This window comes from Styela clava, chromosome 1 (genome assembly GCF_964204865.1).
Source record: "Styela clava chromosome 1, kaStyClav1.hap1.2, whole genome shotgun sequence".
Taxonomy (NCBI): domain Eukaryota; kingdom Metazoa; phylum Chordata; class Ascidiacea; order Stolidobranchia; family Styelidae; genus Styela; species Styela clava.
This window is the reverse complement of record NC_135250.1, coordinates 11,560,195-11,586,920: the sequence shown is the minus strand read 5'-3', so window position 1 is coordinate 11,586,920 and position 26,726 is coordinate 11,560,195. Positions and strand designations below refer to the sequence as shown.

At 35.7% G+C, this 26,726-nt stretch overlaps 2 protein-coding genes across 2 annotated transcripts in view; one reads left to right on the top strand and one right to left on the bottom strand.

Annotated features, from left to right (window-relative positions):
- Window positions 1-155: 155 nt before the first annotated feature.
- LOC120340847 (uncharacterized) lies at window positions 156-3,930 on the bottom strand. Its single transcript, XM_078115241.1, has 10 exons — window positions 3,733-3,930; window positions 3,266-3,325; window positions 2,658-2,873; window positions 2,003-2,080; window positions 1,653-1,688; window positions 1,453-1,512; window positions 1,311-1,346; window positions 702-790; window positions 426-482; window positions 156-237 (listed from the first exon to the last, which is right to left on the bottom strand). The coding sequence occupies exons 1-8, from the start codon at window positions 3,898-3,900 to the stop codon at window positions 758-760; spliced, it is 687 nt and encodes a 228-aa protein (XP_077971367.1). The 5' UTR covers window positions 3,901-3,930; the 3' UTR covers window positions 156-237; window positions 426-482; window positions 702-757.
- Window positions 3,931-8,259: 4,329 nt separating this feature from the next.
- LOC120325376 (sortilin-related receptor-like) overlaps window positions 8,260-26,726 on the top strand; it is a 58,894-nt gene continuing 40,427 nt past the window's right edge. The window contains exons 1-10 of the mRNA XM_039391484.2: window positions 8,260-8,571; window positions 8,964-9,143; window positions 12,976-13,105; window positions 14,375-14,500; window positions 20,322-20,502; window positions 21,066-21,245; window positions 21,748-21,863; window positions 22,585-22,721; window positions 23,647-23,859; window positions 26,179-26,359. Coding sequence (XP_039247418.2) covers window positions 8,402-8,571; window positions 8,964-9,143; window positions 12,976-13,105; window positions 14,375-14,500; window positions 20,322-20,502; window positions 21,066-21,245; window positions 21,748-21,863; window positions 22,585-22,721; window positions 23,647-23,859; window positions 26,179-26,359 — 1,614 coding nt within the window. The 5' untranslated portion in view covers window positions 8,260-8,401. The remainder of the gene's footprint in view (window positions 8,572-8,963; window positions 9,144-12,975; window positions 13,106-14,374; window positions 14,501-20,321; window positions 20,503-21,065; window positions 21,246-21,747; window positions 21,864-22,584; window positions 22,722-23,646; window positions 23,860-26,178; window positions 26,360-26,726) is intronic.

Sequence of the window (26,726 nt, the reverse complement as noted above, 5' to 3'; positions counted from 1 at the left end):
AGTTTTATCTTTCATTTGTCATTCATGGCAATCGCATAAACAAACAATTTATACAAAGCTCTGAATGTTTAGGCACTCAGCTATAAAATTTAACGGTTAGAAAAGGTTTTGTATGAAAATATCAATGTACACTTACTAGAATGTTGGGATCTCCCAACATATGTTATCGGATGATTCCAGAGTGACATCCAGTGGACACCAAAATCGAATTGATGGACCTGTGAGCCGTTCTCCAGCCTGGCAAAATATGAATATAACCTAGAATTCGAAAATACAGCTGTACTATGTCATAAACTTCTAATGGATATATTATTTTACCCATCTTGATAATTTTAAAATCCTATTAAATCAACAGATCGATTTTAGTATAACATTACATAAATAAAAAAATTTAATCCATATCAAAGTTTTATTTTGAATCATACCTTTGTTGTTGTCACGGCGTCGCATTTAGAATTGCTCCTTCTTTGAATCAACTTGCTCTGAAAAAAGACACACTTGAAAAATACTGTTTGCTTCCCATTCCGCACGTTTGGTATTTTCGCCAATAACACATCAAAAATTATGTTTACTTCCATAACAAATTACCCTTCTTGATTGATGGAATATACATAAATGTGTTGATCCACACAAAAATCTTCCATATTTCTATACAGAGACAAGAAATTTATAATTAAGAATTTATGTAAAAATAGTAATACCTCGTCGAAGTCCGGGAGCGTCCAACATATGTCATCTGTGGAGTCTACGTCAGCATTTAGAGGGCACCAGAATGCAAAATAGCTTTTTTCTGGTAAACAAAAAAATATTAGTGACGTCAATAAAAATTACTACTGCTATTAGTATAATTCTTTATAGTGTCAGTAGGCCTTGGCACTTCAGTGGTCATCCGTAACTTGTCATGTCACATAGATAATCTTTTTTGCTTCCAAGTGCGCGCGAACTTTTCATAAACGCAACGGCGTTGCGAACGAATTAGCCCTCACCCCAAGTCTCCAAATATTACTGTTAATCTATTTTTCTAATATCATACCCATGTCATACCGCCATTTAAATTGAATATGAGAGTTTAATAAACTAAAATGCTCATGAATAATCTTCATCACCATTAACCAAAACTTAAAATTTGAGAATTCATTGAAAATTTCTATTCAGCTTATCATGATTTAGTATATATAAGGAGAGGCAACTGGAGTGAAGACGCCCGATTTTCACTAATGAACTATGAATAGATTATGCACAAATGGGTCTTTACTCAAAGTACATGCAATAGGTTCGGAGGGAAAAAATAAGTTTTAAATTTCAATTACCTGCTCTCTTTCTTTGTCTCCTTCTTCCTCCTCGACCTTAATGATAGATCAACAAAAGTTAGTTTGCTTTATTTACGAGCAGTAAATAACAAGAATACTTCTTGTTGGTAAACAGAAGAAAAAGAAAATAACATAGGCCTACCCGATAAGTATGCACATACGAATCTTCGGGTCCGTAAAAAGGTAGTTTCCATTTGATCTCCTGGAAAAATAGAAAATTATAAAATTCAAGAACTAGCAATTTGTTGTTATAAAATAATTCTAAATAAACATTTATCAAGAGCTAGAATGATAATTTGAGACATTTAATTCAAATTTTATCCTTAAATTTAGTTTCCTCACCCATTCTATTTCTTTCACTGAAGCTTGATGTTCAATCTAAACCAAAACAAAGAAATAAAGGTACTCCTGAAGTATGTGCACCAAGATGTCACATAACCTGAACCCTAACCTGGTACACACCCTGAGTTCAGGTTGTGCGCCATCTTGGTGCGCATACTTCAGGAGGTCCGAAATAAATATAAAGCCCACGCACGATTTTATTTTACGACTATTTCTAACATGGGATTATTTAATTACAATATATACTTTTGTTTAGTCATTGTTGCATCCCTAAAATATTTTAATATCCGGCTGTATTATGTCAATGTGGAATATTTATTGTTTTGAAATTGCGTAAGTAAATAGCCTACTTTTTCAAACCAGTCCAAGAGTTCTTTTTGTTCCACGTAAGCTCCAAATGGTCGCGGAGAAGGATGGCGAGAAATGATCTGAAAATCAACAGTTTCAATTTAGGGAAAATTCTAACGATTTTTTAGGAGCTGAAAGGAAATAAAAAAGCAATCGTATGGTAAATGAAAAAACAGCTTACATGTTTTTACCTGGCTTCACTAGAGGGGTCTAGGTAAAAACCAAATTTATGTAACCGTAACGCCATTCATAAGTAGGCTATATATAAAATTTTAATCGAGCAGAGGTTAGGTACCGTAACGCGATCGTAAGCTATAACGATAGGTTCCATTACATTTGAACCCATGACAATTGCACCTGCATGCTATTGCACATATGGAAATTTTTTTGTTTTACGGATAGTTGAACCCATACTAACCCTAACCCATGGGTTTTAGCACCCGAATATAGAATGAACCCGCGGATATACACGTGGGTTCAAATGTACATGGGTTCAAATGTACGGTCACCATAACGATAGTATATAAAATAAAATATAAGGCGGTCTTTTATCACCGCTAATCAACGAAATTTGAAGAAAAGTATCCATCACTGATTGTTTGTAAAAATTAATAATATACAAAGGTTACCGATCAATATACTAGAAACATAATTGACCTCGTCGTCATCTGCAGAGAGTGGATTGGGGCAAATTCCTGGAGTGAATAGAGTCACATACTGCCAATCTCCATCGTGGCATGAAGGCCCCGGCACGTTGAATAAATCATAAAATTTATCCTGGAGGCATGAAGGCGTCGGCGGGTCGAACAAATCGTCAAAATCCTCGTAATATTCAATATCACATATTTCCCAATACAAGCAACAACAGAAAGTCTAGAAAGAAAGGTAGGTATTAACAAACGGTTTAGTGTAATTCAGTTTTAACATATAGACAAGACAAAAAGTTTTTATAAAGCAAATGTGCGAAAGTGGAGCAGCCCTGGGTTCCTCAAACCCAGAAACGTTATTCAAATTTAAGTGATCGGTCACGGCTTCCTCCGCCATCGATTCCATGCTTTCGAAAACAAGTAACTGGCTAACTAATCCCATAGCCTACTCGACATGAACTGGTTGGTAAGCGGACGAGAGGCCATGGTTCGCCCTGTGATTAAGCCGTCTTATCGGCTTTCCTCTTTCCCGGGATAAATATGTAAATCATATTCTAAGTCTAAGTAGGGTCAACTGCAAAATCATGTCTGCTGCTAGTTTTGAATCTAAATTCAAACCTTTTTCAGTTGTTTTCTTGTCAATCGACCGATCTCTGTCGCCCTTGTCACGAAACGATTCTAAAATAAAAACAAAATCGAGATGCCAAGCATCACTGAAATGATGCATTCGTAGGTTGCGTCAAATCAAAATAACTAAACAAAATGCTAATTAACCAAACGCAAAAGTACACTGACACGCTAATTTTGCCCAATGCCGACATCATGAGTATGACACAATAGTCAATTTGATGATCAGCTGATGCCAAGATCTTACTGTGATGTCATAGATAGCTAGAACACATAGATATTTCCTCAAAATCGATGAAAACGACTGAGGGTTTCGTTTCGTCCTATCTCCTTCGCCGATTATCACAAAATCTATGTTTAACCCATTTCTCTCCCTATATATATGTAAATATAAACACAAATATATTTTAGTGAGAGAACTATTGACAGATACGCGTAGCAAAACCGTAAATACCAACCATTAAATCTTTACTGTTTCTCCTCTTCTTTTTGATATAACGAACGATATTTTTTATCGCCTTTTTTATGAGCCTTGTTGGTCGTCGTTTATCCTCAAAGATACTCCTCCTCGCTCTTATTTTATCTTTCAACTCCTTAGTAGGCATCTTGCTATAGCAATTACCCATCCCGAGTATACATGCACAATCGCTTCCAAATATTTCATGGAATAAATGAATTCATATCATTAATTTCTATTTTATCGATAAAATGAACCAATTATTAGTCAACAATGCCGTTAATTGTTGTGTCATAATTTCGAAATAAATTAGAATAAAATGATGGCTTTAGTTAGAGTTTACCGTAGATGAGCGATTCTCAATGTGGGCAATATCGAAAAATACATAACTTGTACTCATTGGAAATTTACCCCCCATATTGGGATTTTTTTAACGGCGATATATTACAAATAAACTTAGTAATAGTGTTCCAAGAACAGCTCAAAATTGGCAGTATACCACGTAATTTTATGTACGCAGATTGTAGTATTACAGAGAAGTAATACTTTTATTTTATCGTAAGTCGGGTCGACGGCGAGTTATTTGAAAATAATAAATTAATAGGGCAAAACATTTTTAATGCTGATATCGGCCATGGACTGAATATTTTGCGCAACAGAAAATTCATCATCATTGAAAAAGTCTGCAATTTCAACGAATGGCGTAATCGCGCCGACTGTTTCATTCGGAATTTCCGTTTCCGATTTTTAATACAAAATAAAATTTACTGAAAATATAGTTTGGTGCAGGTCATTTGGAAATTTTGAAGAAGTAGAACTGTTAATTCTTTTATAATCGCTTTTTTGGTAGAAAAGGAGTTATCATATCAAAGAATGATGATTTGAGATTGTACCTGACCAAAATGTCTTCGAATAGTAAAAAATAAACTTGTTGAAATTCATCCATTCTATGCATCATTAGTCTATTTGTTGTTTAATTGATTTGCAATGAATTCGTTTGGCACGATTCGCCATACCGCCGAACTCAAATTCTTAGTGGGATGTCCCTAAAGCATTTCGCAATAACATCCTTTGTTCCCCCAAATGGCGTCTGCATTTTTTGTAATTTTTTACAAAATCCCATAGTGAGGCTCTCTAGCGCTGGTGTTCACCTTGAGAAGATGGGTAGTTGTTATTTCCATTTATTTACATATATAGAGTAATAGACAGAAAAGAAAAAGGGAAGTGAACAAAAACAGTGAACTAGAAATTTAGAGTAAGTCCAAAACGTGTTGAACGCATTAACCAAAGTAGAAAGAAAACAAATGTCAGCCAACAAATACTACAGTACTGAATATTATAAACTTATACCGGTAGAGTACCGGTATATAATGATCAACGTATTCTGGTACCGGTATTCAGGCTGTCAGGTCAGCAGGTGTCTTGCTTCATTTTCTAATCCTGTAATCAGGTTTCATGCAACTTACTCACACCAGTACTCCAGTTGTTGTTCTTTGACACATATTGAAAAACCGCTTTTCTTGTTGATTACTTACTCACGAACAAGTACTGAAGTACTGTACCGTAAAAGCGCCTAACTTCGGACAAAATTACTATATTTCCGTCAATAACTCGGCCATTTATTGTCCAAACGGTGCCAAAATTGCTCGGTAAAACATTCGTGCGGTAATTTACATTCCCTGCAAATTTCGGTTCAATTGGACTATTTTTACTATTGAAATAATCGATATTTCTTTCCATCTGACCGTCATCCTTCACTGCCCTAACTTCGGACAGTCATTTTCTTCACTGCGTAACCGCGACGTACAGAGAGAAAGAAGCTTCCGATGCGGATGACGTAATCACGTCGTTGCGTGAAGATAAGACGCTCGATCGTCGTCGTAACGTAACATTGACGTCACGACGAAAATGCATTATTTGAAACTTCCGTCGTCCTATGTTTACATCTTTCGTTCGTTATTTTCGATACTTCAGATGAGTATAATAACACGTTAATCATTTTAATCAGGAAATGCATACGTAAATATATCTGATGCAAACCGTTTCAATCCACAATGAAGTATTTTAACGGGCTTCTATCGAAGTCTTTGAAGTATTAATATTCTCGACGGATAGCTTTTTTTTATTCTGCGCGGTTATCTTTATAAATGATAATTTATATCAAACACACGGTAAATCCGATTGTAAAGTTTAATTTAAAATTCAACCTAATCTTGTAAACAGGTAGGTCCCGTTTATTTGTTGGAGATTAAATTTATTTTTAATTTCGAGTGAATAAAATTCACCCAGACCGTATTCAATAACTGTCATATCGACTACTAATCATAAAATAATGGTTAAGTCAGTGCACTGTGCCATACGGACGTTGGAATTATTATAGTTTTATATATTCGATTTTCAACGTCATCGATTAAGTGTGACATGTACTTTCATTAATATAATTTTGGCATATATTCATACATGACCGAACAAAATACAAAAATATTACATTGGAACGCCGTCTTTATCTTAACGGAAATTGTCATATTGGCTCCGTTGTGTCTGGCGTCAAAATTCATTTCCGCGACGCAGTGTGACGTCGTGTCGGAAGTGAGCGAAAAATAATCTACGTGAGGTTGACGTAATTTTTGACGCTGCGTGAAATCTTAATATTCTTACGGAATTTATAATTCAGAATTTTAGGTTTTATTTGAATCTCGTACGACATCTTGCGATCACTCAAATAAATTATATACATTGTTGTCGCCCTCTACCGAATGATGGTATTTTGACGATGATAGCTTCAGTAGGAGCGACGCTCTGCGCCGTTGAATGCCGGGCAGTCAATTTTCGGCAAAATTTCCGTTTTTTTACCAAAAAAATAATTATGCAACATTAAAAAAGATGAGAATAGATGTAGATATAACAGCGCAACCTATATTAATTAAAATTAGCAATATACGGCGCGTTTTAGCCAAGATATGGCCGTTCAAAAATTTTGTCCGAAGTTAGGAACTGTCCGAAGTTAGGCGCTTTTACGGTACCGGTATGTAACTAAATACTGAAATACGGTACCTACCGTATAGCTGCTCGAAAGTGTTCAGTTCCATTTACAAATTTAGAAGGTAGGAAGGGATACAATTTTTGCGTTCAGGCGCTGTACCGGTATCGCACATTTCCAATCACGCAGATACCTGTCTACTGGTCTGGTATAGTTTAGTACCACATGCACTTCTAGTTGACCTGGCTCAACAATTTTTGCATATGTCATTCCTAACACCCACCTGTCACCGAAAAATTCCCAGTACTGCATTAGCCTGATTAGGCCCTCTAAAGTGTACAGATGGTCGTCGAAAACGGGCAGACGATAACCCAAAATCGAGCAAACTGTTTTTTTTTGTTTATCGTCGCAACAATCCCAATGTGATATGAGTTCGTTATCAGCGGCGCAAATGCTGTATGGCAGGTGATTGTGACGTCGTAGTGCAGTGGTGACATAATTTTTGGATGACATATTCTTCAGGTGTGGGGTAGGAATATCATATTCAAAATTTGTCACGCTATCTGGCTATGCCTGTATGCCTACCCCAAGTAATTGTGGTACTAAACTATCTGACAATACTAGACCCAAAATTTGCTAATTCTTGATGTCACGAAGTAGTCTATTTTCTTTTTGCACATAAATTTCTTCTCACACCAAATTACTTCCCTACCTGTTTGTCTGTAGTGTGTGTCAATGACTAACCTTCCATTGACAATTAGTAAATTTCTGATAGATTGTAGCGATATGAATCGCGTTTCGCAATGCAAATTGTCAGAAGACAGTGCAAATAGACTATCATTATATCTATGTGTAGGTATGATTGTTTTTGTGCTTAGATGCACATCAGCACATGGTCGACATTACACACAATATACATGCTTTTTCAATAATTTGAGCAGGAAGATTGTGCAAGGAAAAACCCGATACTCTGAGAAGAGTAGCAAGTCATGTTACAGTAGGGCGCAGTTTTTTGATTCCAAAATCTATAAAACAAACACTTTATTTGTCTCTGAAATGAGGATATCTGTCACAACAGCAGATTCATCATATCGCGCCATGCTCATCTCTATAATAAATCAAATCACATATTAACACATATTATATCTGCTGCCGTGCTTGGCAATCATTCTGTGTTCCATGATAATATTTCTTATTTATATTCGTGACATAGGCCTAGTTATTTTTCATAATTGCTTTAAAATTTTAATCTTTTATCACTAGAACTGGTCTAATCTACTATACCAGTAGATTCAAGAGATACTACTTCTTATCATTCAACGTCCTCAAATATGACTGACCTGCCCTGAATTGCTGATGCATTACATGACATTCTGGTTTGGGTGCTCCCGAAGTATGTGCACCAAGATGGCGCACAACCTAAACCCTAACCTAGTACACATACTATGTTCAGGATGTGTGCCATCTTGGTGCACATATTTCTGGAGCTCCTTGGTTTGTGATACTTTTGAAAAAAAATTGTATTTTTTTTTTAATATGCATTTTAGCTCATACTGATCTATAGTTATATAAAATGTAAGAAAATCTTGTCGAGACTAAATCCAGCAAAGTTTTGAAGTTTGTTAACGCACAAACTACTTCGTCCAGAGTACATCTGAGTGATTGGATTATACTCAACAGAGAAAATACAATGAATTATAAACACTTATTTTTTGTGATATTTATGTGCAATATTGTGACGGCAAAAAAGTTGTTTTTTCAAGATAATCGGCCACCAAATTTGGATGATGAAGGCCATTATGTTTTTACAATGCAGGATTCTGCCGCGAAAAGTTGGATGCAAAAGTTACAGAGAGATGTGTAAGTTGTCTTCAATAACATAACTTAACTCAAACCATCTTTGTATACCATCAAAATTGAACAAAGTGCAAGCTGTAAATTAAAAATTAGCCTTGCATTATTTCTTGTTATATGTGTCCATTTAGATTATCACATGTGATAAGTTTGTTATTGCACTGTAATTGATGATGATTAAATCTACAATTTGACAAATAATTGACAAATCTTGAACCAGTCTGAAATCACCTTTTATATTCTAGCTTCTATTATTTTTTCTATATTACAAATTTTTTCCTAATTTAGCTTATATTTTTGTGTGCATTGTAGACATGGAGAACAATTATTGTTGTTAATGTTCATAATCTCAAAGAAGTTGAATTATTTATAATAACTTTTTCTTAAATCAATTCTAGGACCAAAATGGAGTCGTTTTCTCCGATACTTGATCGTAGTGTTGATGACGATGGGATCTTGGATATAGACTCTGAAGACTATAAATCGCCAAGACACAAACGATCAGTGGATCCGACAGGTCTACCACAATCTCCATTAAAAAACAACGTAACTAAATGCGTGTTAAACGATTCATTGAGGTTAGTTGATAAATGATTTATTTATAGAATCACACTCGGATACTCTGTAGTGACTAATACCCAAATGTGTTGCATTTGAATTTTTATGACACACCAGAACACCACTCAATTAGAGCTAAGATCTGAAGCCCGAGCCAAACCCGACAATTCGGGGCAGGTCGAGCCTAAAAGTCAATCATTAAGTTCGGGTCGGGTCTGTCTTCTCAATCGTTGACTTTTTTTTAAAATAAATACGTTTATAAAAAATAAATACCAAAACTATGTGTGGATACTAAACTAAGGAATACTTGTTTTAATATAAATAATTTGAATAAAACAGAGAAGAAGCTGTAATATGGACCTTTCCCCGACCTCTGACTCCCGAAAATACTCTTCCTAAACTCCTGCTCGGGTCGGGTTTCGGGCCCAAACCCTATCTTATCTCTACAGTCAATCATAGGATACAGGTGCCTAATATGTGTCTGAGCGGCACCAGTTGACTTAACTTAATGATCTTTATTAAGCATTGTGAAGCTATAGATTAAAGCATTATTTAGTATAGAACAAATTGCAGAGGATTTGACTTTTTATGGGTGATTGCTATTCAGAAGATATATTTTAATATTATTTTGACCGAAACTTTCCTGACGATCTCACTATTACTATATGGCTATTGTTATGGCATTTAAAAGATTAAAATCTTGTTTTAATGTTAATAAAAATTGCAAATCAATTGCGCAGTTTTGATTTTGGAAAATAACATCATTATTGAAATAGGATAGAATCAGTTGAAAACTGAGATAAAATTGCTTGGATTTGAAATATATCATGATTTATTGTAAATTAAATTTATAATATTTGAAATAGATTTTGAATTGCAAAATGATATTTTAAAATCTTCAATTTTTTTTATTTACACATTCTACACAGTTATTTACTAGCCTAATAAATGTAATTCATGCTATTAAACATAAATCTAAGAGGATCAAAAGTGTTATTATACAAGGCTTACTAGATTGCTGGAAATTTGTTTGTAATAGTCCTATTTCGCCGTTGACCGTTACATAATACACTATTATTCTAAAAATTCAATAAAATAGAATTGTGCGGTTCTTACACAAAAGAATACCCATCTGAAGTTTTCAGTAGTGTCTAAGTCAGCTCAAGTTACATGAAAAATGACTCGCTTAATTTGTGAAGCAATTGCTTGCGGTTGAAACAATGAATCGCAGAAATTTGACACAACACTGAGAGCAGACAGGCTTTTATTTATCGACTTTTCTAAATTTGTTTCCTATGAAAATGTTACAAATTGTATATTGAATTAGAAAATATCGATTCATTTACCATCAACCAAATACATTTATTTGGATACGTATAAAATATAATTATAATAAGATAACAGACATACAAATGGTATGCCATGACTCTTCAGTTATATCCTAAACCATAGCCCAAGCCTAATGTTTTTGTTTGTAGTTAACCTCACATGATGCTGATAATTGATTCTCAAGAAAAAAAATTAAACTTGATATAATTTTCCCATCTGTTGCAAATTAGTATATATCGGTATTGGTTCAGATGCTTGTTTTTATCTTCTAATATTTTATCTAAAAATATCATGATTATACCGTCACTGATGAGTTTGTGGGATTTTATTCTCGAGAAAGAATTAAATTTGATGATGTCATATCACAGATTTCTTGTTCCTATTTTACTATAGCTTTTGATTGATCCGCATATCATCACATCACTTTATCTTTTTTATTAAGAAATCGTAGTAAATTTTATCTTTAAATTAAATATCAAGTAAGAAATAAGTTGTAAAGAAAATTCAAGTTCAGTCACTTTAGTTTATTTTAGTTGGAAAAGTACCGATGAATAAATGTGCGCCGATCAAGGAACAAATTTATTTATGGATGGCTAACCAAAGGTCTATCCTTGCTTTAAATTCAATGAGAAGGCATGGCAATTTTTCCATTGGAACCTAATTTCACTTACACAGTTGTTTTCAATTAAATACAATTCTCCCCACTGCCAATGTACTACAACATGAATAAATAAATTTTATCACCGGAGCATAATACATTTTCCCTGAGTACGAGCTTTGAAAATAATATTGATCTATGTTTATGAAACAAATACATAATCAAAGGAAACACGGGTGCAACATTCCATTAACTACCATCATTTTGGCATCACAACATTTTATGTACTACCAAAAACCCATTTTCACTTTTGAATTCTATCAATATTTTAACGTCACATCCTGTACAAAACATAGTGTGAAATCACTTGAAAGTGGTTTATTTGGATTGTATTTTATTGGTTTTTTCTTAAACACAATTTATGTGTGTTCGGGTATATTGCAAAGCCTTACAATTACAAATATATAATATTTACATCAATATACATCAATGGGTAAGCATGTCGTCAAAATCAGTATACAAGCTATACTGTGACACTGTGTATTGAAAGTGTTACCAAACCTGTAGTCAAGTCATGATCTATTCATTGTATGTTGATGTCATAACCACAACTATAGATGACTGGTTTAGATTCTAATGCCAGTATATATCTTCCAGGAAATCTACCGCATGTATAAATATATATATATTTTTTTGTTTAGTGTTTGGTTTCATAAACAAATCTAACCATTTCCTGTCAAATTTTATGATCCAAATTAATGATTAATTTTATCAAAAGTGTGAAATGAAAATGTCTTTACAAGGTTTGGTTGATGTTGAATCTAAAGTAAATATGTTTGAAAGGTTGGCGACATGTAAACTTGATTTAAGGTATATTGATAAGATGATTTCAATCAAGCTGTGAGGTTGAAGGTATATGCTCCCACTGTAACTCACAAACAGTCTTTGAAGCCGTATGTTACAAGAGTGACTAAGTTTGAGGACCCAATTTCGTTTCTAACCTGAACTTTTTGAACAAAAACATTTTGGAACATCTTAGGCCGGTGGTTCCCAACCTTTTTTGATATATTTCATACGGGAAACTACCACTTCGTCTTTTGTACAGTTTGACTAGTTTATTATTTGTGCATGAATAGGTATATAAAAGGTATTAAACAATTAAAAAATATTGGCAATATTACAAGCAAATACAAAATAAAATTTCCCCCCGATTGGGAAACACCAGTTGTGATGAACATTTATTTTTTCAACTGTTCTCACATGCTTACAAATACAATTTTTTTTATTTTAGTCTAATTTTTGTATTTATTTTTTCTTGCTACATCATTATCTGAGCTGATCTGTGATTCAGCAAGTGATTACCAATCCATTGGCATATTCATAAAACGTTACTTAATTAATATGGTTGACGTCCACATATTGGGCATAACTTACTTCCTTATTTTTTGACTACCAGTTTGCCCTCCCTAAGCTCTTTCACTGTCTATGTGCATGCAAATTGCATTATCATAGTCATTCATTATTGTAGAGTGAATCATGGACGTATGTGCAAACTTCATTGCTCATCACTAATGCTTCCTGGTGTAATTTACAGAACATGCCACTTGAAAATTTCCATTTTTTTCAATAGCTAAAAATGCTATCCGTGGCTATATGAGACTGGATTAACGGCTATTATGTAACCATTGAAGCCATTATTAATAAAGAAGTAAAATTATTTCCAAAATCTAAATTTTGAGTTGATTCATTTTTCTGATTTATTTTGAATATTTTTACTTGTATGAGTAAATTTTCCTGTGAATTAAAAAAATTGTAATTGAGTCAATAAATAAAACTTGTTTTTTAGTTGACCTGGGGCATACTGGAAATACATAAAGAAAACTGTTAACTTTTTCATATATTAATATTTTAAATATTTTATTTAGACAAATGATCATTCATTGGGCTGGTAAAGGAAATTCCTCAATTGTTGTTCTAACGAAAGACGTTGGTTCCGAAGAGGTTGCTTCAAAGTCAAACGTGTATTTTTCTTACGATTATGGACAGACCTTCAAAGTATGTTTCTTTATATAGCACTATACAAACGGCATTGATTAGTTGTTTTTGTGTTTCCACAATATGCTTATCTTTTATCTTTTAATTCCTGTAGTACTTATTCAAATGTCAATTTGAAATAAAAATTCATCTACGGTATTCTTATTGCTCCGAATGCTTTATGTAGTAAAAGTATAATAAACACTCATTTTGGTCTGAGTTTTATTGCAATCGTTTACATTACTTTATTAACAGTTACATTTTATGAATCAAGTCAGTCAACATATTTAAACTTTTGTAAAACATGTTATACACAAATTGAATAAATATTTACCTAAAAGTGATTTTCTTATGGACATATTGTATCTAGGCAGTAATACCTAGTACATTGTTATTGACTAATAAAGATTTTTACCTACTGGTGCATAATTATGTTCTAAATAATTAATTACACATAATATAGGTTCCCATTAGGAACGGTTGCCAACAAATTTGAACTCGTTCAATCTGTGTAGTTGCCATGGAATATGTTACCATGCTATTGGTTTTAATTTGTGTATGTTAGTTTCATATATGGTTAGATTATAATTAACTCAAATATGTTTTGCTTTATAATTCTTAGTAACAGTCAGTGTTTTTTGCGTAACACATTTGTGCCTAAGGCAGGTTAGTCGTCACATGATTCTGATTCCCACTCTCGAAACTGTTGTTTCTCTTGTATTATGAAGTCATAAGAGAAATCTATTGTCTGCAATATGAAAAAGCAATTCAAATTGAAATGTGAATATTCAGTCATCGATTTTTTTTATTTTTATCGTTATTTTTGTAGGCTTTGGGAGAGCTAAATAATCACCAAATCGATATCTATTTTTGTGTTGGATAATTATTAACTTATAAAAAATTCATAGCACAATCCTATCGATGATAACCATGCTATTAGGCTCATTTTTTTCAAAAATATCAAATGAATGAATAAATTTGTCAGTTACTTAAGTAATTCTGGATCATAGGATATGTATTACTGTTATTCGTGAACATGAACAGGGAAATGCGAAACTTGAAAAAGCTGCTTTGAGAAAATTAGTAAAATATTTTTAAACCTTCATAAGTTTTTATCAAAACACTTCGCTGACAATTGCATCATATAACTACGATCAAATAACAGCTTAGAGAGCACATTGTAATATTTTCAAATAACATTTTTTGAAATTTCAACATTCACCATTTTGTCTTGAAACCTTTGATATATTGCATTCTCATTTTAAAGCTTTGAATATTTCATGATTTTAGAAGTTGAACATCAATGGAGTTGTCAGTAAATTTTACCATGCTCCAAGCAATATTAATGCATACCTGTTTGTGGATTACGAAGCTAAAAAGCTTTACACAACAGCAGATATGGGAGGTACAACAAAAGTAAGAGAAATTTTTTTTTATGTTTCACTCTTATAGGTAATTTGTTGTTTTTTAAATAGCCTGACTATGATGAGTTTTATAAAAAGAGAAAGTTGTAACAGTAGTGAATTTAATACTGGTATTCTTGACCTACTGAAATGCAATGATATTTAATTCAATATTATGTGTTATTTTACTTGTCTCACATGACGGTACGTAATATTTTGCCAATATTATATAATTATCCCCATTACATGCATATATTAACGTTCGTTTCTTTCTGTTTACAGTTATTATGAGCATTACTGTTTAATAAATGTACAGTAAATGTCCCATGACTATTGATTCTATTTGTGTGTGAGTGATAGTTATCTATGCTCATAATCAAACGATGCCTTCTGTACAATGCCCATGGACCGGTTGTGATTACTCTACACCTGATGATGCAGACTATAACGCAGCAGTAGCCTTACTTCAGCTCCACAAGGAAGCCCTACACTCTACTCCTATCAACCAGACTGTAAGAGTAGAAAAACCAAAACGTCCAACCATCGCACCGAGAGGCACTGCAGAGGAGTGGACTTATTTCTTACAAAGATGGAAGGAATATAAATGTGCTTCAAGAATAACTGATCCTGATATTACTTATCAACTTTTAGACTGCTGTACTGAAGATTTGCGACGAGACCTCACACGAACATACTATGATTTATCGACATCAGATGAAAACACAATCCTAAAAAACATAATGTCTCTAGCGATCAGAAAGGAGAACATCTTGGTAGCTCGACTTCAACTACACAAGCTCCAACAAGATCGAGACGAGCCTATTCGAGCATTCGTGGCACGACTGCGTGGGCAAGCTAGCACTTGCCGCTTTCATGTTAAATGCCAATGTGACCCCCAAACACATGTAGACTACAGTAACGCCATGATTCGCGACGCACTTGTCTGGGGCCTCTATGATGACGACATCCGTCTTGATCTCCTCTCACAGGCCGACGAGGAAATAACTTTAGAGGAATCCATCAAATTCATCGAGGCAAAAGAAAGCGGCAAACGCTCAGCACATCGCCTCACCGAACATGACACCTCTGCTGCTATAAACAGTTCTTACCAGCGAAAGCAACGGGATAGGGCTCGTGACAAACGCGAATCCTGCGAATACTGTGGGAAATCTAAGCATGGAAGCAACAAAGATCGAATTAAATCTTGTCCAGCATATGGCCAAACATGCTCAAGATGCGGGATCAAAAATCACTTTGGAAGTTTATGCCGCCAACCTGAATGGAAATTGCGACAACGGGATCGTAAGGTCTTTCCTTCCCCAAAACGAAAAGCTCACAATGATTCTGGAAACACTGAAGACGCGGCCTCTATCCTTGCAACACTTTGCTCAGTAGATGACAGCTCTTCCCAAAGTCCAGAGGCCAGCAGCGTCACACTTGACCATCACATTTATAACGAACTGTGTGATATCTGGGAAAGAAGAGCCTCTGACCCACAGCCAAGTGTTAATGTCTCAATCCTCCACGACCCATCTGATACTCGTCTCATTGGCTCAAGCCCTCAAATTTCAAACCCAACACGTTCTGTCACATTCCCTGCCATAGCTGACACTGGCTGCCAGTCATGCCTAGCTGGCATCAATCTACTGGAAAAGCTGGGTCTTGGCCCACAGCATCTGAACCCAGTAAAATTGCAGATGAGTGCAGCTGACTGCCGTCGTATTCAGATCATAGGCGCACTTTCGCTGAGAATATCAGCTCCTTCAAGCGCGTCGATAATTGAAACACGCCAATTGGTATACTTCACTGACTCAACGAATAGGCTCTACCTATCTCAACAGGCTTGTAAAGCACTCGGCCTCATATCTCGATCCTTCCCAACAATTGGCGAACATAAAGAGGGTTACAGGTCTAAAACAACTTCGTCTCCTATACACACCGGATCGGACATGGTCGCCCCGTGCGGATGCCCTATACGAGAACCACCTCCGCCAATCCCAACCTCGGCACCTTTTCCACTCACCCACGAAAACCGAGAAAAGTTGGAAAAATGGATCCTCACTCATTACGCATCAAGCTCATTCAACGTTTGTCAACATCAACCATTGCCAAGGATGAGTGGTCCTCCCTTACGTTTGATGGTGGATCCAGAAGCAAGACCGGTCGCCCACCACACACCAATTCCCATCCCCATACACTGGCAAGATGAGGTAAAGTCAGGCCTGGACCAGGATTGCAGACTTGGTGTCATAGAACCTGTACCAATTGGTGAACCTGTAACATGGTGCCACAGAATGGTCATCTGCGCGAAAAGGTCTGGTAAACCACGCCGCACGGTCGACCTCCAAGCACTGAATAAACACTCTACACGTGAAACACATCATACACAGTCACCATTTCATCAAGCTAGAGCGGTCCCACCAAACACTTTAAAGACAGTTTTCGACGCATGGAATGGATACCATGCAGTGCCCCTACACCCAAGTGACCGTCACTACACCACCTTTATTACCCCCTGGGGCCGATATCGCTATTGCGTAGCACCACAGGGATACGTCGCATCAGGTGATGGGTATAGCCGTCGTTTTGACGAAATAGTGTCTGATATACACAACAAGACTAAATGTGTCGATGACACTCTCATATGGTCCAATGACACGGAAGAAGCATTCTTTCAAACAATTGATTGGCTAGACAAATGTGGTCGAAATGGGATTATTCAAAACCCCACCAAATTCCAATTTGCATCACCAATCGTAGCTTTCGCTGGCTTCGAGATCACACCAACAGCAGTTCGTCCTTGCTCAAGAACACTGCAGGCGATAGCAGATTTTCCAACCCCAAAAAACATTACAGACATTCGAAGTTGGTTTGGACTTGTCAACCAAGTTGCATACGCTTTCGCGTCCACAAAACACATGCTACCATTCCGATCTCTCCTCAAATCTAAAACATCATTTGTATGGACTAAACAACTTGACGACCTTTTTGAGCAATCGAAGGCTGTCATTGTAGATGAGATCAAGAAGGGCGTCGAGATATTTAACAAGTCAAGACCCACATGCCTTGTAACTGACTGGTGCAAGGACGGTGTTGGTTTCTGGCTAATGCAGAAACATTGCGAATGCACTTCAGCTAAACCCTTCTGTTGTAAAACTGGCTGGAAGATTACACTGGTTGGCAGTCGTTTCACCTCCGGGGCTGAATCTCGCTACTGGCCAATTGAGGGGGAAGCACTAGCTGTCGTGGACGCACTTGACAAAGCACGACACTTTGTACTAGGCTGTTCAGATCTCATGATTGCTGTTGATCACAGGCCCTTAGTAAAGGTTTTGGGCGATCGCTGCTTAAACGACATTGCCAATCCTCGCCTTCGCAATCTCAAGGAGAAATGTCTGCGCTACAGATTCAAAGTCGTGCATTTGCCTGGCATTCGCAATGTCGCTGCAGACTCATTATCACGCCACCCAGTTGGCGAACCAAACATGTTGGAGCTTCCTGACGACGTTGACTCAGGCGCCATTTTCACCGCCATTCGCACATTCGACCCCGAAACAGCGGAAATCTGCTCTTATTCAACCGATTCCACAAAAGAAATCATCAAGAATGTGACATGGAATGACATACGGCTTGCCACAGCCAGCGACCCATCAATGCGTTTTCTTATCGACAAAATCCAAGACGGCTTCCCAGACCGACCAGCAGATATCCACACTGAAATTCGCCCCTTTCATCAATACCGTGACAATCTCTCAGAGTTTGACGGTGTCTGTCTCTACAAGGATCGCGTTATCATTCCACCCTCCTTAAGAGATAGGGTACTCAAAACTTTACACTCTGCACACCAAGGAGTATCAACAATGTGCTGTCGTGCAGAATCCTCCTTTTTCTGGCCCGGTATGACTAATGCCATCATCAAGCTACGCAACAACTGCTCAGCTTGTAACAGAATGGCCCCCTCACAACCTAGTGCCCCACCAACTCCTCCTCTACAACCAATGTATCCCTTTGAATGCCTGGCAGCGGATTTTTTTTAGCTACAGAGGTAAACATTATTTGGTGGCAGTAGATAGATACAGTAACTGGCCAATTGTTGAACAAGCGAAAGGAGGAGCCGCTGGACTGATCACGACTTTAAGACGAACATTTGTTACTTTTGGGATTAGCGACGAACTCACTTCTGACGGTGGTCCAGAGTTTACTGCGAAGGAGACAACCACTTTCCTCAAGAATTGGGGTGTTAAACATCGCTTATCGTCAGTGGCGTTCCCCCACAGCAACACACGAGCTGAAATTGCCGTCAAAACTATCAAACGTCTCATCACCAATAACACTGACGAAGAGGGCTCACTCGACACCGATCATTTTCAACGAGCGATACTTCAGTACCGCAATACTCCCGACAGGGATACTCGCTTATCTCCTGCTATGTGCATTTTTGGCCGTGCCATACGTGATTTCATCCCCATCCATCCTGGCAAATACAAACCACATAATACATGGCGCGAGACACTGATTGCCAGGGAAGATGCCTTACGCCATCGGCATATGAGAGCTGCAGAGCGCCTAACCGAACACACCCGATCTCTGCCACCATTATCTATTGGCAACCATGTTCGCATCCAAAATCAGACTGGCCCACACCCTCTAAAATGGGACAAAACTGGAGTTGTCATTGAGGTGCGACAATTCGATCAATATGTGGTTCGAGTAGATGGTTCCGGTCGTGTCACTCTCAGAAATCGTAAATTCTTACGTAAATACCAACCAGTCATCGACCGTGAACCACTCACAAAGTCAACACACAACAATACGTACAATCAGGCACAATTCGTGCCCCAGCTACCTGTGACTCCGCCTCCTCAGACTGAGATTAAAGTCACCAAACTCTCACAACCAGTCATGAACCAGCAAGATATTGCAAAGCCAAGACCTCTACCTCCCACAGGACACAAAGACGTTGCTCCAGCTACACAAAAATTGCCTCGTGCACTACGGGCTCTTATGCCCCATAACTCGCCTGGACTCGGAGAATCCACTGATGCTCTACCAAGAACACGAAGTCAGTCAACGCAGTAATGGCTTGAACATTCAAAGACTACTCAGTCTTGTGATTCATTCTTCTCAAAGACTTGGGGGGGCATATATAATTATCCCCATTACATGCATATATTAACGTTCGTTTCTTTCTGTTTACAGTTATTATGAGCATTACTGTTTAATAAATGTACAGTAAATGTCCCATGACTATTGATTCTATTTGTGTGTGAGTGATAGTTATCTAAATATATTTGCATACACAATTTAGCGGTCCAGAAGTATGTGTATGGAGGTAACTAATTTTGTTCGCCTACTTTACATCAAGTTGTGTAGAGGGATGTAAGCCTATGGTCAGGGGGTATATTCACTTGGCTCACACAGACAGTCCCCGAATTCTTAATAGAAATAAAATAAGGAAAATCGGAATAAATTATGGCCTAACCTAGTACATATACTAGGGAATACCCACAACTGTATTTTAAACTTTTTACTCATTTATTCATCTTATTAATGTCATTTTACTCCCACATCTATATATATTATTTATATGATGTTTATTCTTATCTTTGTGCTAATATTAATAATTGGGGGGATCAAAATCTTTTTGGGGTGGCATTGCCTACACCCTAAGTGAGGTGAGGGCATCAAATTTAAATCTGAGACGTCTAATCTGCGATGCCAACAAATTTAATTCTAACGCTTTGATAACTACCGGGCCTGTCGCACTGCTCAAAACTTGCATAATCACAGATCAATGCACTTTTTGTATAGATATATATTATTTTCATACACAGGTTTCATCCTGCCCGTTCACTCCAAGTTACTTGAACTTTCACCCTGTTGATTACACTAAACTGATTGGTTATGATAAAGACAGCAACAATAAATCTCTCTGGCTTTCAAGAGATTTTGGCAACACTTGGGAACAAATTCAACTCAATATAAAAGATGCCCAATGGGGACATACAAATGGAGGTTTGTATGTTTTTGATGAAATTTGTGAACATTTGTGTTTCAAAATTTTTTCTGTAGTATAGGCTATGGCACGAAAAATGTACATCAGATTTAAAAAAAAAAATATTTTCAAAATACAGTTTAACCCCCTCAAAAAAACAGAAAGCCTAAACTTTGTAATTACTTGTACGAAAATGAAGAAAATTTATTTAACACTTGAACTTCTGTTTGTGTATGATTGTACCTTTAAAGTTTTAGTAATCTGGCACGCTTTGCACAAAAGTTATGTTCTCTCTAAAATGTGTTTCAAAGGATCTGGATTCTCTATTTCTGAGGTCACTTTTCACAAATTTTTTTACTTAAAGTCATGATCTTGCTGCACAATGTTTTGGAAAAAATCAATATTTTATTTCAACTTCTGATTCAACCAAAATATATTTAGGCCCAATTTTGGACATTATAATAGCTTAAAATTTTACTTCAGATGAACATTGATTGAATACCCATACTGGCAAGCTTTTACATCCACCAATTACTTCTGTTATATGAAAATACGTTTTTATCTCATTTTAATTCCATTTCAGGTCTTTATGATAATCCAAATACTCTTTATGTGGAACGTCTGGAACCATCCGGTAAAGTTTCAATTCTGAGAACCGAAACATTTTTCCAGCATGATGCCAAAGAAGAAGTTTTGATTTCAAACGTTGAAGACTTTGCCATTCGAAATAACTCTATCTTTGCCACGAGACGAGGAAAAATTTGTGAGTACCGGTAGTTATAATTAGTTATTCAGTTATATAATAAAAATAAATTATTGTTTGGCTGTAACCTACAAATGTCTTTGTGTAGACAGAAAATATTTCAAATTAGAATTTCCCACAAGAATTCAACGTGTAAGGAAATTCTCCCCAAGCTTTTTTGCTTTGCCAGGTATACAGGGTGACCCTAAAAACCAACTCATAAATATTTTAAACACTTCTATCGGAATGAAAAAAAAAATTTGAAAACACATGAACTTCTGTTTGTGTATGATTGTACCCAAAAGTTTCAGTAATCTAAGATGCTTTGCTGCAACAATGTTATGTTCTCTCCAGACCTGGGTTCTGTTTTTTTTGGGTGTCACCCTGTACTTCATCTGTTGTTTTTTCTCAAAATCGAAATGACAAATTTTTTTTCAATTCTCATACTTTCTATAGTTCCAAGGTAAGAATGTGTCAAACATTTTGTCATAAAACAATTATTATTATTTTTAAATCTGTCCAGTTGGTGACAATGATTTGTTGATTGCAATAACACGTCACGCACCATTTGTGACTGCAAACTTTCCAACAAAACTGGCAAAGAAAGAATTTTTTGTCATCGATGCCGCAGATGGTCAGGTGAGAAAAATATTTTAATTATCTTCTTCAAATCTCAGTTTATGGCAAGCTGGCATATTAAGGACTTTTTACCCAAACGGGCGAGTCTTTAAAAACGGGTGTTAGATCAGAACAAGGTTTTCCAAACTTGGCCCTCGGTCCCCTTATGGGCCACTGGCTAAGACCTTCACTGGCTACCATTTGCCATGAATATATTAATTTGGAGTATATGGCGCAAGAAGTAACAACTAATGGAATTGTTGTAAAAACAAAACTATGTATTTTTATAAAAGAGCAGGGGGCACAATTGTTGAGCGTAGTTGGAAAGGGGCCACAGAGCATGAAGTTTAAGAACCACTGGTTTCGAAGTTATAAGTATGACCCTTTGATTAAAGCATTTTTTGAAAAGAATATGAAATTTGAAAAAATATTGAAAAAATTTGAAATTCTGATTTGTTTGAATCGCTGTTTGCATTAATACTGTAATTTTGAATATTTGAACCTCATTATTATTGAGGAAGGATGCGTGTCATTTTTGAATCCCTGATATGATTCAATCACTGTTTGCGTCAATTACTGTACTTTTAAATGTTTGGCCCTAAATCTTATTGAAGGAGGATGTGTGTCATTTTTTGTAATGTTTACTTTATTCAAAATCATTAACTTCATGTATTATATGCATATATAGCTAGAAAGAACATGATTTTATTTTTTTTCATTTATTCTATATATTTTATTTTAGATCATGGTATTAGTTGCTCACAAGTTTGGAAGAACGGATCTATACATCTCGGAACCAAATCGAATTGATTTCTCATTCTCTTTAGCCAATGTAACATATTTTAATCCAAAAGGGGTCGGAGCTACTCAGAATTTCCTGTGAGTATTCATGAAAATTGAAAATTATATTGATAAATGTTGTATGTTGATTTCCAATTTGCATATTATCTCATCATATCATCCTACCAAAATGTATTTACCCCATTAATTAATAAAGGGTGTCCAGCCCGCAGTTTTTGGGGGCCACATTGCATGTTGGAAATTGTGCCGATGGTCGCACACAGTTTTCGATCTTTTTTATAATTTATGCTTATATCATACTTTTATTAGGAAAGGATTGCAACATAATGTATAAGTCTGGCGAATTGTTGTAATTTTTGGAATATTAAATGACATGTAGGCTACATACCGATTTCTTGTAACCTTACAAACTTCAGGGTCGCATTGGAGGGCCCTGAGGCCCACATGCACCCCGCGGTGGCGAGTTTGAACAATTGTTTCATCTATTCTGAGATTATAAATATCATTAATGCCCGCCTGTGTGTTTTTACTCTCTATTTGCAGTTCGAGTAATAACAACTATTCATCACTAATACAAATAACATTCATCACATGCATTATAATATCGTCAAAATATTTTAATCATCAATATGACATCATAATATGCTGTCAATGATATGTCTTAGGTTGATTTGTTAATTCTTTGTCTTACACTGACATAAAATTTACTGCTTTTTAATTGATACAAAATGTGATCACCATTAATCAGTAAATTATGTAATAGGTGCGATAGCAATTAAAGCGTTAGAATTAACTTTGTTGACATCGTTGGTTACAAATCTTTGGTTTAAATCACATGTCTACCACCTAACCTAACCTAAGGTGTAATAAATTGGGTGGACAATGGCGTACTAGAATAATCTCAATCTTTCTTAAAACAGTAGCTTAAAGGCGCTAATAAGCGTCTTGTAAAAAATGCATTTTTTTTATCAATCATAAATTTAAAATCTTATTCTTTTTCAAGGATTAATCGAGACGACCGTTTTGCCGACATTCATAAAATTAAAGGACTGAGAACAATTTTCATTGCAAACACAGCTAAGACTTTGTCAGGAGGAAGTGGGCAATACGATATGTCATCCATGAAAACATATATAACATTTGATAAAGGTGGGATATGGGAATCTGTTCCATCACCCAGAACAGATATAGATGGCAAGCCGATGTGTGAAGACAGGTAAGGACATTTACGATTTAATTAGAAAGCTTTGATGCAAAGATAAATACAAGGTGGCTATAAATTTTCTAAATTACTATGACAATGAAGAAAATTCATTTAACACTCAAACTTCTATTCGTGTATGATTTTACCCCAAAATTTCAGTAATCTATGACACTTTGCACAAATGTTATGTTCAATGTAAAATATGTTCTGTGACTCGAAAAAACATTACCCATAATTTTCTTAATTCTGTGAAAATTGGGAAAATTTATTTAACACTTGAACTTGTATGATTACCGGTATATCCAATATATTCTGTGCCCCAAAACAGCAACCATAAATTTCTCGATTACTTTTATGAAAATAGAAATAATTAATACTTGAAATTATGTTTGTGTATAAATGTACCTTAAAGTTTTAGTTATGTAGGACGCTCTGCAAAAAAGTTGTATTTTTTCCAGAATATATTCTGTGACCCAAAAAAAGCACACATAAATTTCTTGATTACTTCTATGAAAATATAAATAATGAATACTTGAGCTTCTGTTTGTGTATAATTGTACCCAAAAATTTCAATAATTGCAAAAAAGCTGTGTTTTTTCCAAAATATGTTCCTTGCCCCCAAAAACAGAATCCATCAAATTTTTAATCACTTGAGGAAAATTTATATAACACTTGAATTTCTGTTTGTGTATGCTTGAACCCCAAAGTTTCAGTAATCTAGGACGTTTCGTACAAAAGTTATGTTCATCCAGAATATGTTCCGTGACCCAGAAGACTGTACCCATTCATAAATTTATTGATTACTTCTATCAAAATATAGATAATTTAATCAACACTCAAAATTCTGTTTGTGTATGATTGTATGTGAAAGTTCCAATAATCTAGGGTACTTTACACTAAAGTTGTGTTCTCTGTTGAATATGTTCCAAATGACCTGGGTTCTTTTATTAAGTCATTCTGTAGCTTTAAAAGGTATGTTATTCCAATAAATAATCTGCCTATCACTGGTAAAGCCTTTCATTCATATGTCTGTTAAAATGATATACAGCTTGGCATTATAATTTTGTTTCCTGAGCGTTTAAATGCTACATCTCGTGATGTTTGTTAAACCGCATACAAATTACTTACAATTTTATATGCCTTTTCCATGCTCCATGCTTGGTAAATGATAAATAAAGTAATGTGTTGTTCATTTTGATGACACACACTCATTTCCTGGTTAAGCGAAGTGCAAACTGATCCATTTGTTTCAGTTTCAAATTTTTACACAAAAGGGGTTTTGCTGTACAATTGTTTGATGCTGATTTTTCAAGTTTGTCATAAAATATTCCTGGAATGACCATACACACCACCGTCAGCATGTTTACGCAATTTTATTCATTCATGTCACTTATTTCCTATTCCACAACTCTGCTATTGTTATGGTCATAGTCATACACATTCCATGTTTTGGGTAGGCTATATATTACTCAGATTGAAAAGTAGCATGGGAATTCTCCTAGAATTAAAATACCTAGTGCTTCCAACATCCTATATTAGACTGATTTGATTTTTTTTTATTTAATGTCTATTGATTTAAAAATTAAAACGTGTTTGCCGATCTAAGGTTGTGTATGTCCTTGATTTATACTGCTTTATCAATGTAACTTTTGATACTTACAAGACAACATGGAATATTAACAATAGCTCTGTCAGTCAACCGAATATAGCTTTTTGATATTTCTTATTGGAGAAACGAATAAATGAAATTATTCAATTGGGTACATCTTGTTCCCACTGAATTGAGAACAATGATTCTTAACCTTTTTTCCTTTCCTTAACCTTTCTGAAATCATCACTTGATTCTCCTACCCTCATTCTAGAGTTGTAGAAAAAAAGAATATTATCCTCATATTTGACTGAACCTAATAATTCCGCATTATCTCACACGCCACTAGGGACAGCTCGGCAGTTAGCGCATTGTGCTAATCAATAGGGATACGCTTGCCATCGCACCCCCGATTACCCTGGATAATTATGTGCGATGGTTGCTGGACTCCTCCACCTTGTAGGTTCATGTAACTACTTACTGGTCGATAACGACTTCTTCCACCATCAAGTCCATGCATCTGAAAATGATAACTAATCCAAAACCCCACATGAAGTGGTAACCAGACGATAGGATTTGTTTGGCCAGGTGATTAAGCCATCTTATCGGCTTCTTACCCCATCAGATCTGAGAACTCTATTCTTCTTGCACCTCTTAGTAAGAAATACTGATCTATAACATTTGATTCTTTTCAAAACTCAGGGCTCGTTAGAGTAATATACCTTTAAAAAAATCTTTTTCAGTTCATGCTCTCTCCATCTTACGCAAGAATTTCATCATGCACATGGAAGTGCATTGAGCTCTCTAATAATGACGGCATCTTCTGCTCCTGGATATGTTCTAGCTATGGGAAATATTGGAACTAATATAAAAGGACACAGAGATCTATTCTTTTCACCAAATGGAGGAAAAGATTGGAGAGAAGTATGTTGGGCTTTGTCACTTTATTTCACCCTGGGTAAGGTGATGGGCATGGGATTTGAACCTGAGATTTTATCTTGTGATGTCTTGGTCAAGTCTAACGTTTTATCCACTAGGCCACCGACTAACTAAAATGAAGATTTTGCCGCAAAATATCTTCATTATTTGAAAACCGAAATATAAATTACCATATAAATATTTGGTTATTGATTTCTCAACTTTAAAGTGGAAGACCTTGCTTTCAATCTGTATAGAGTGTTTTTTTTTGCAAAGCCTTACCAATTACCATTGTAATGAACAGGGAATTTCCTGGGATATTAAGTTTCGTTTTTATTTTTGGATCTCTTAGTGTCACCGTTATTGATACTAG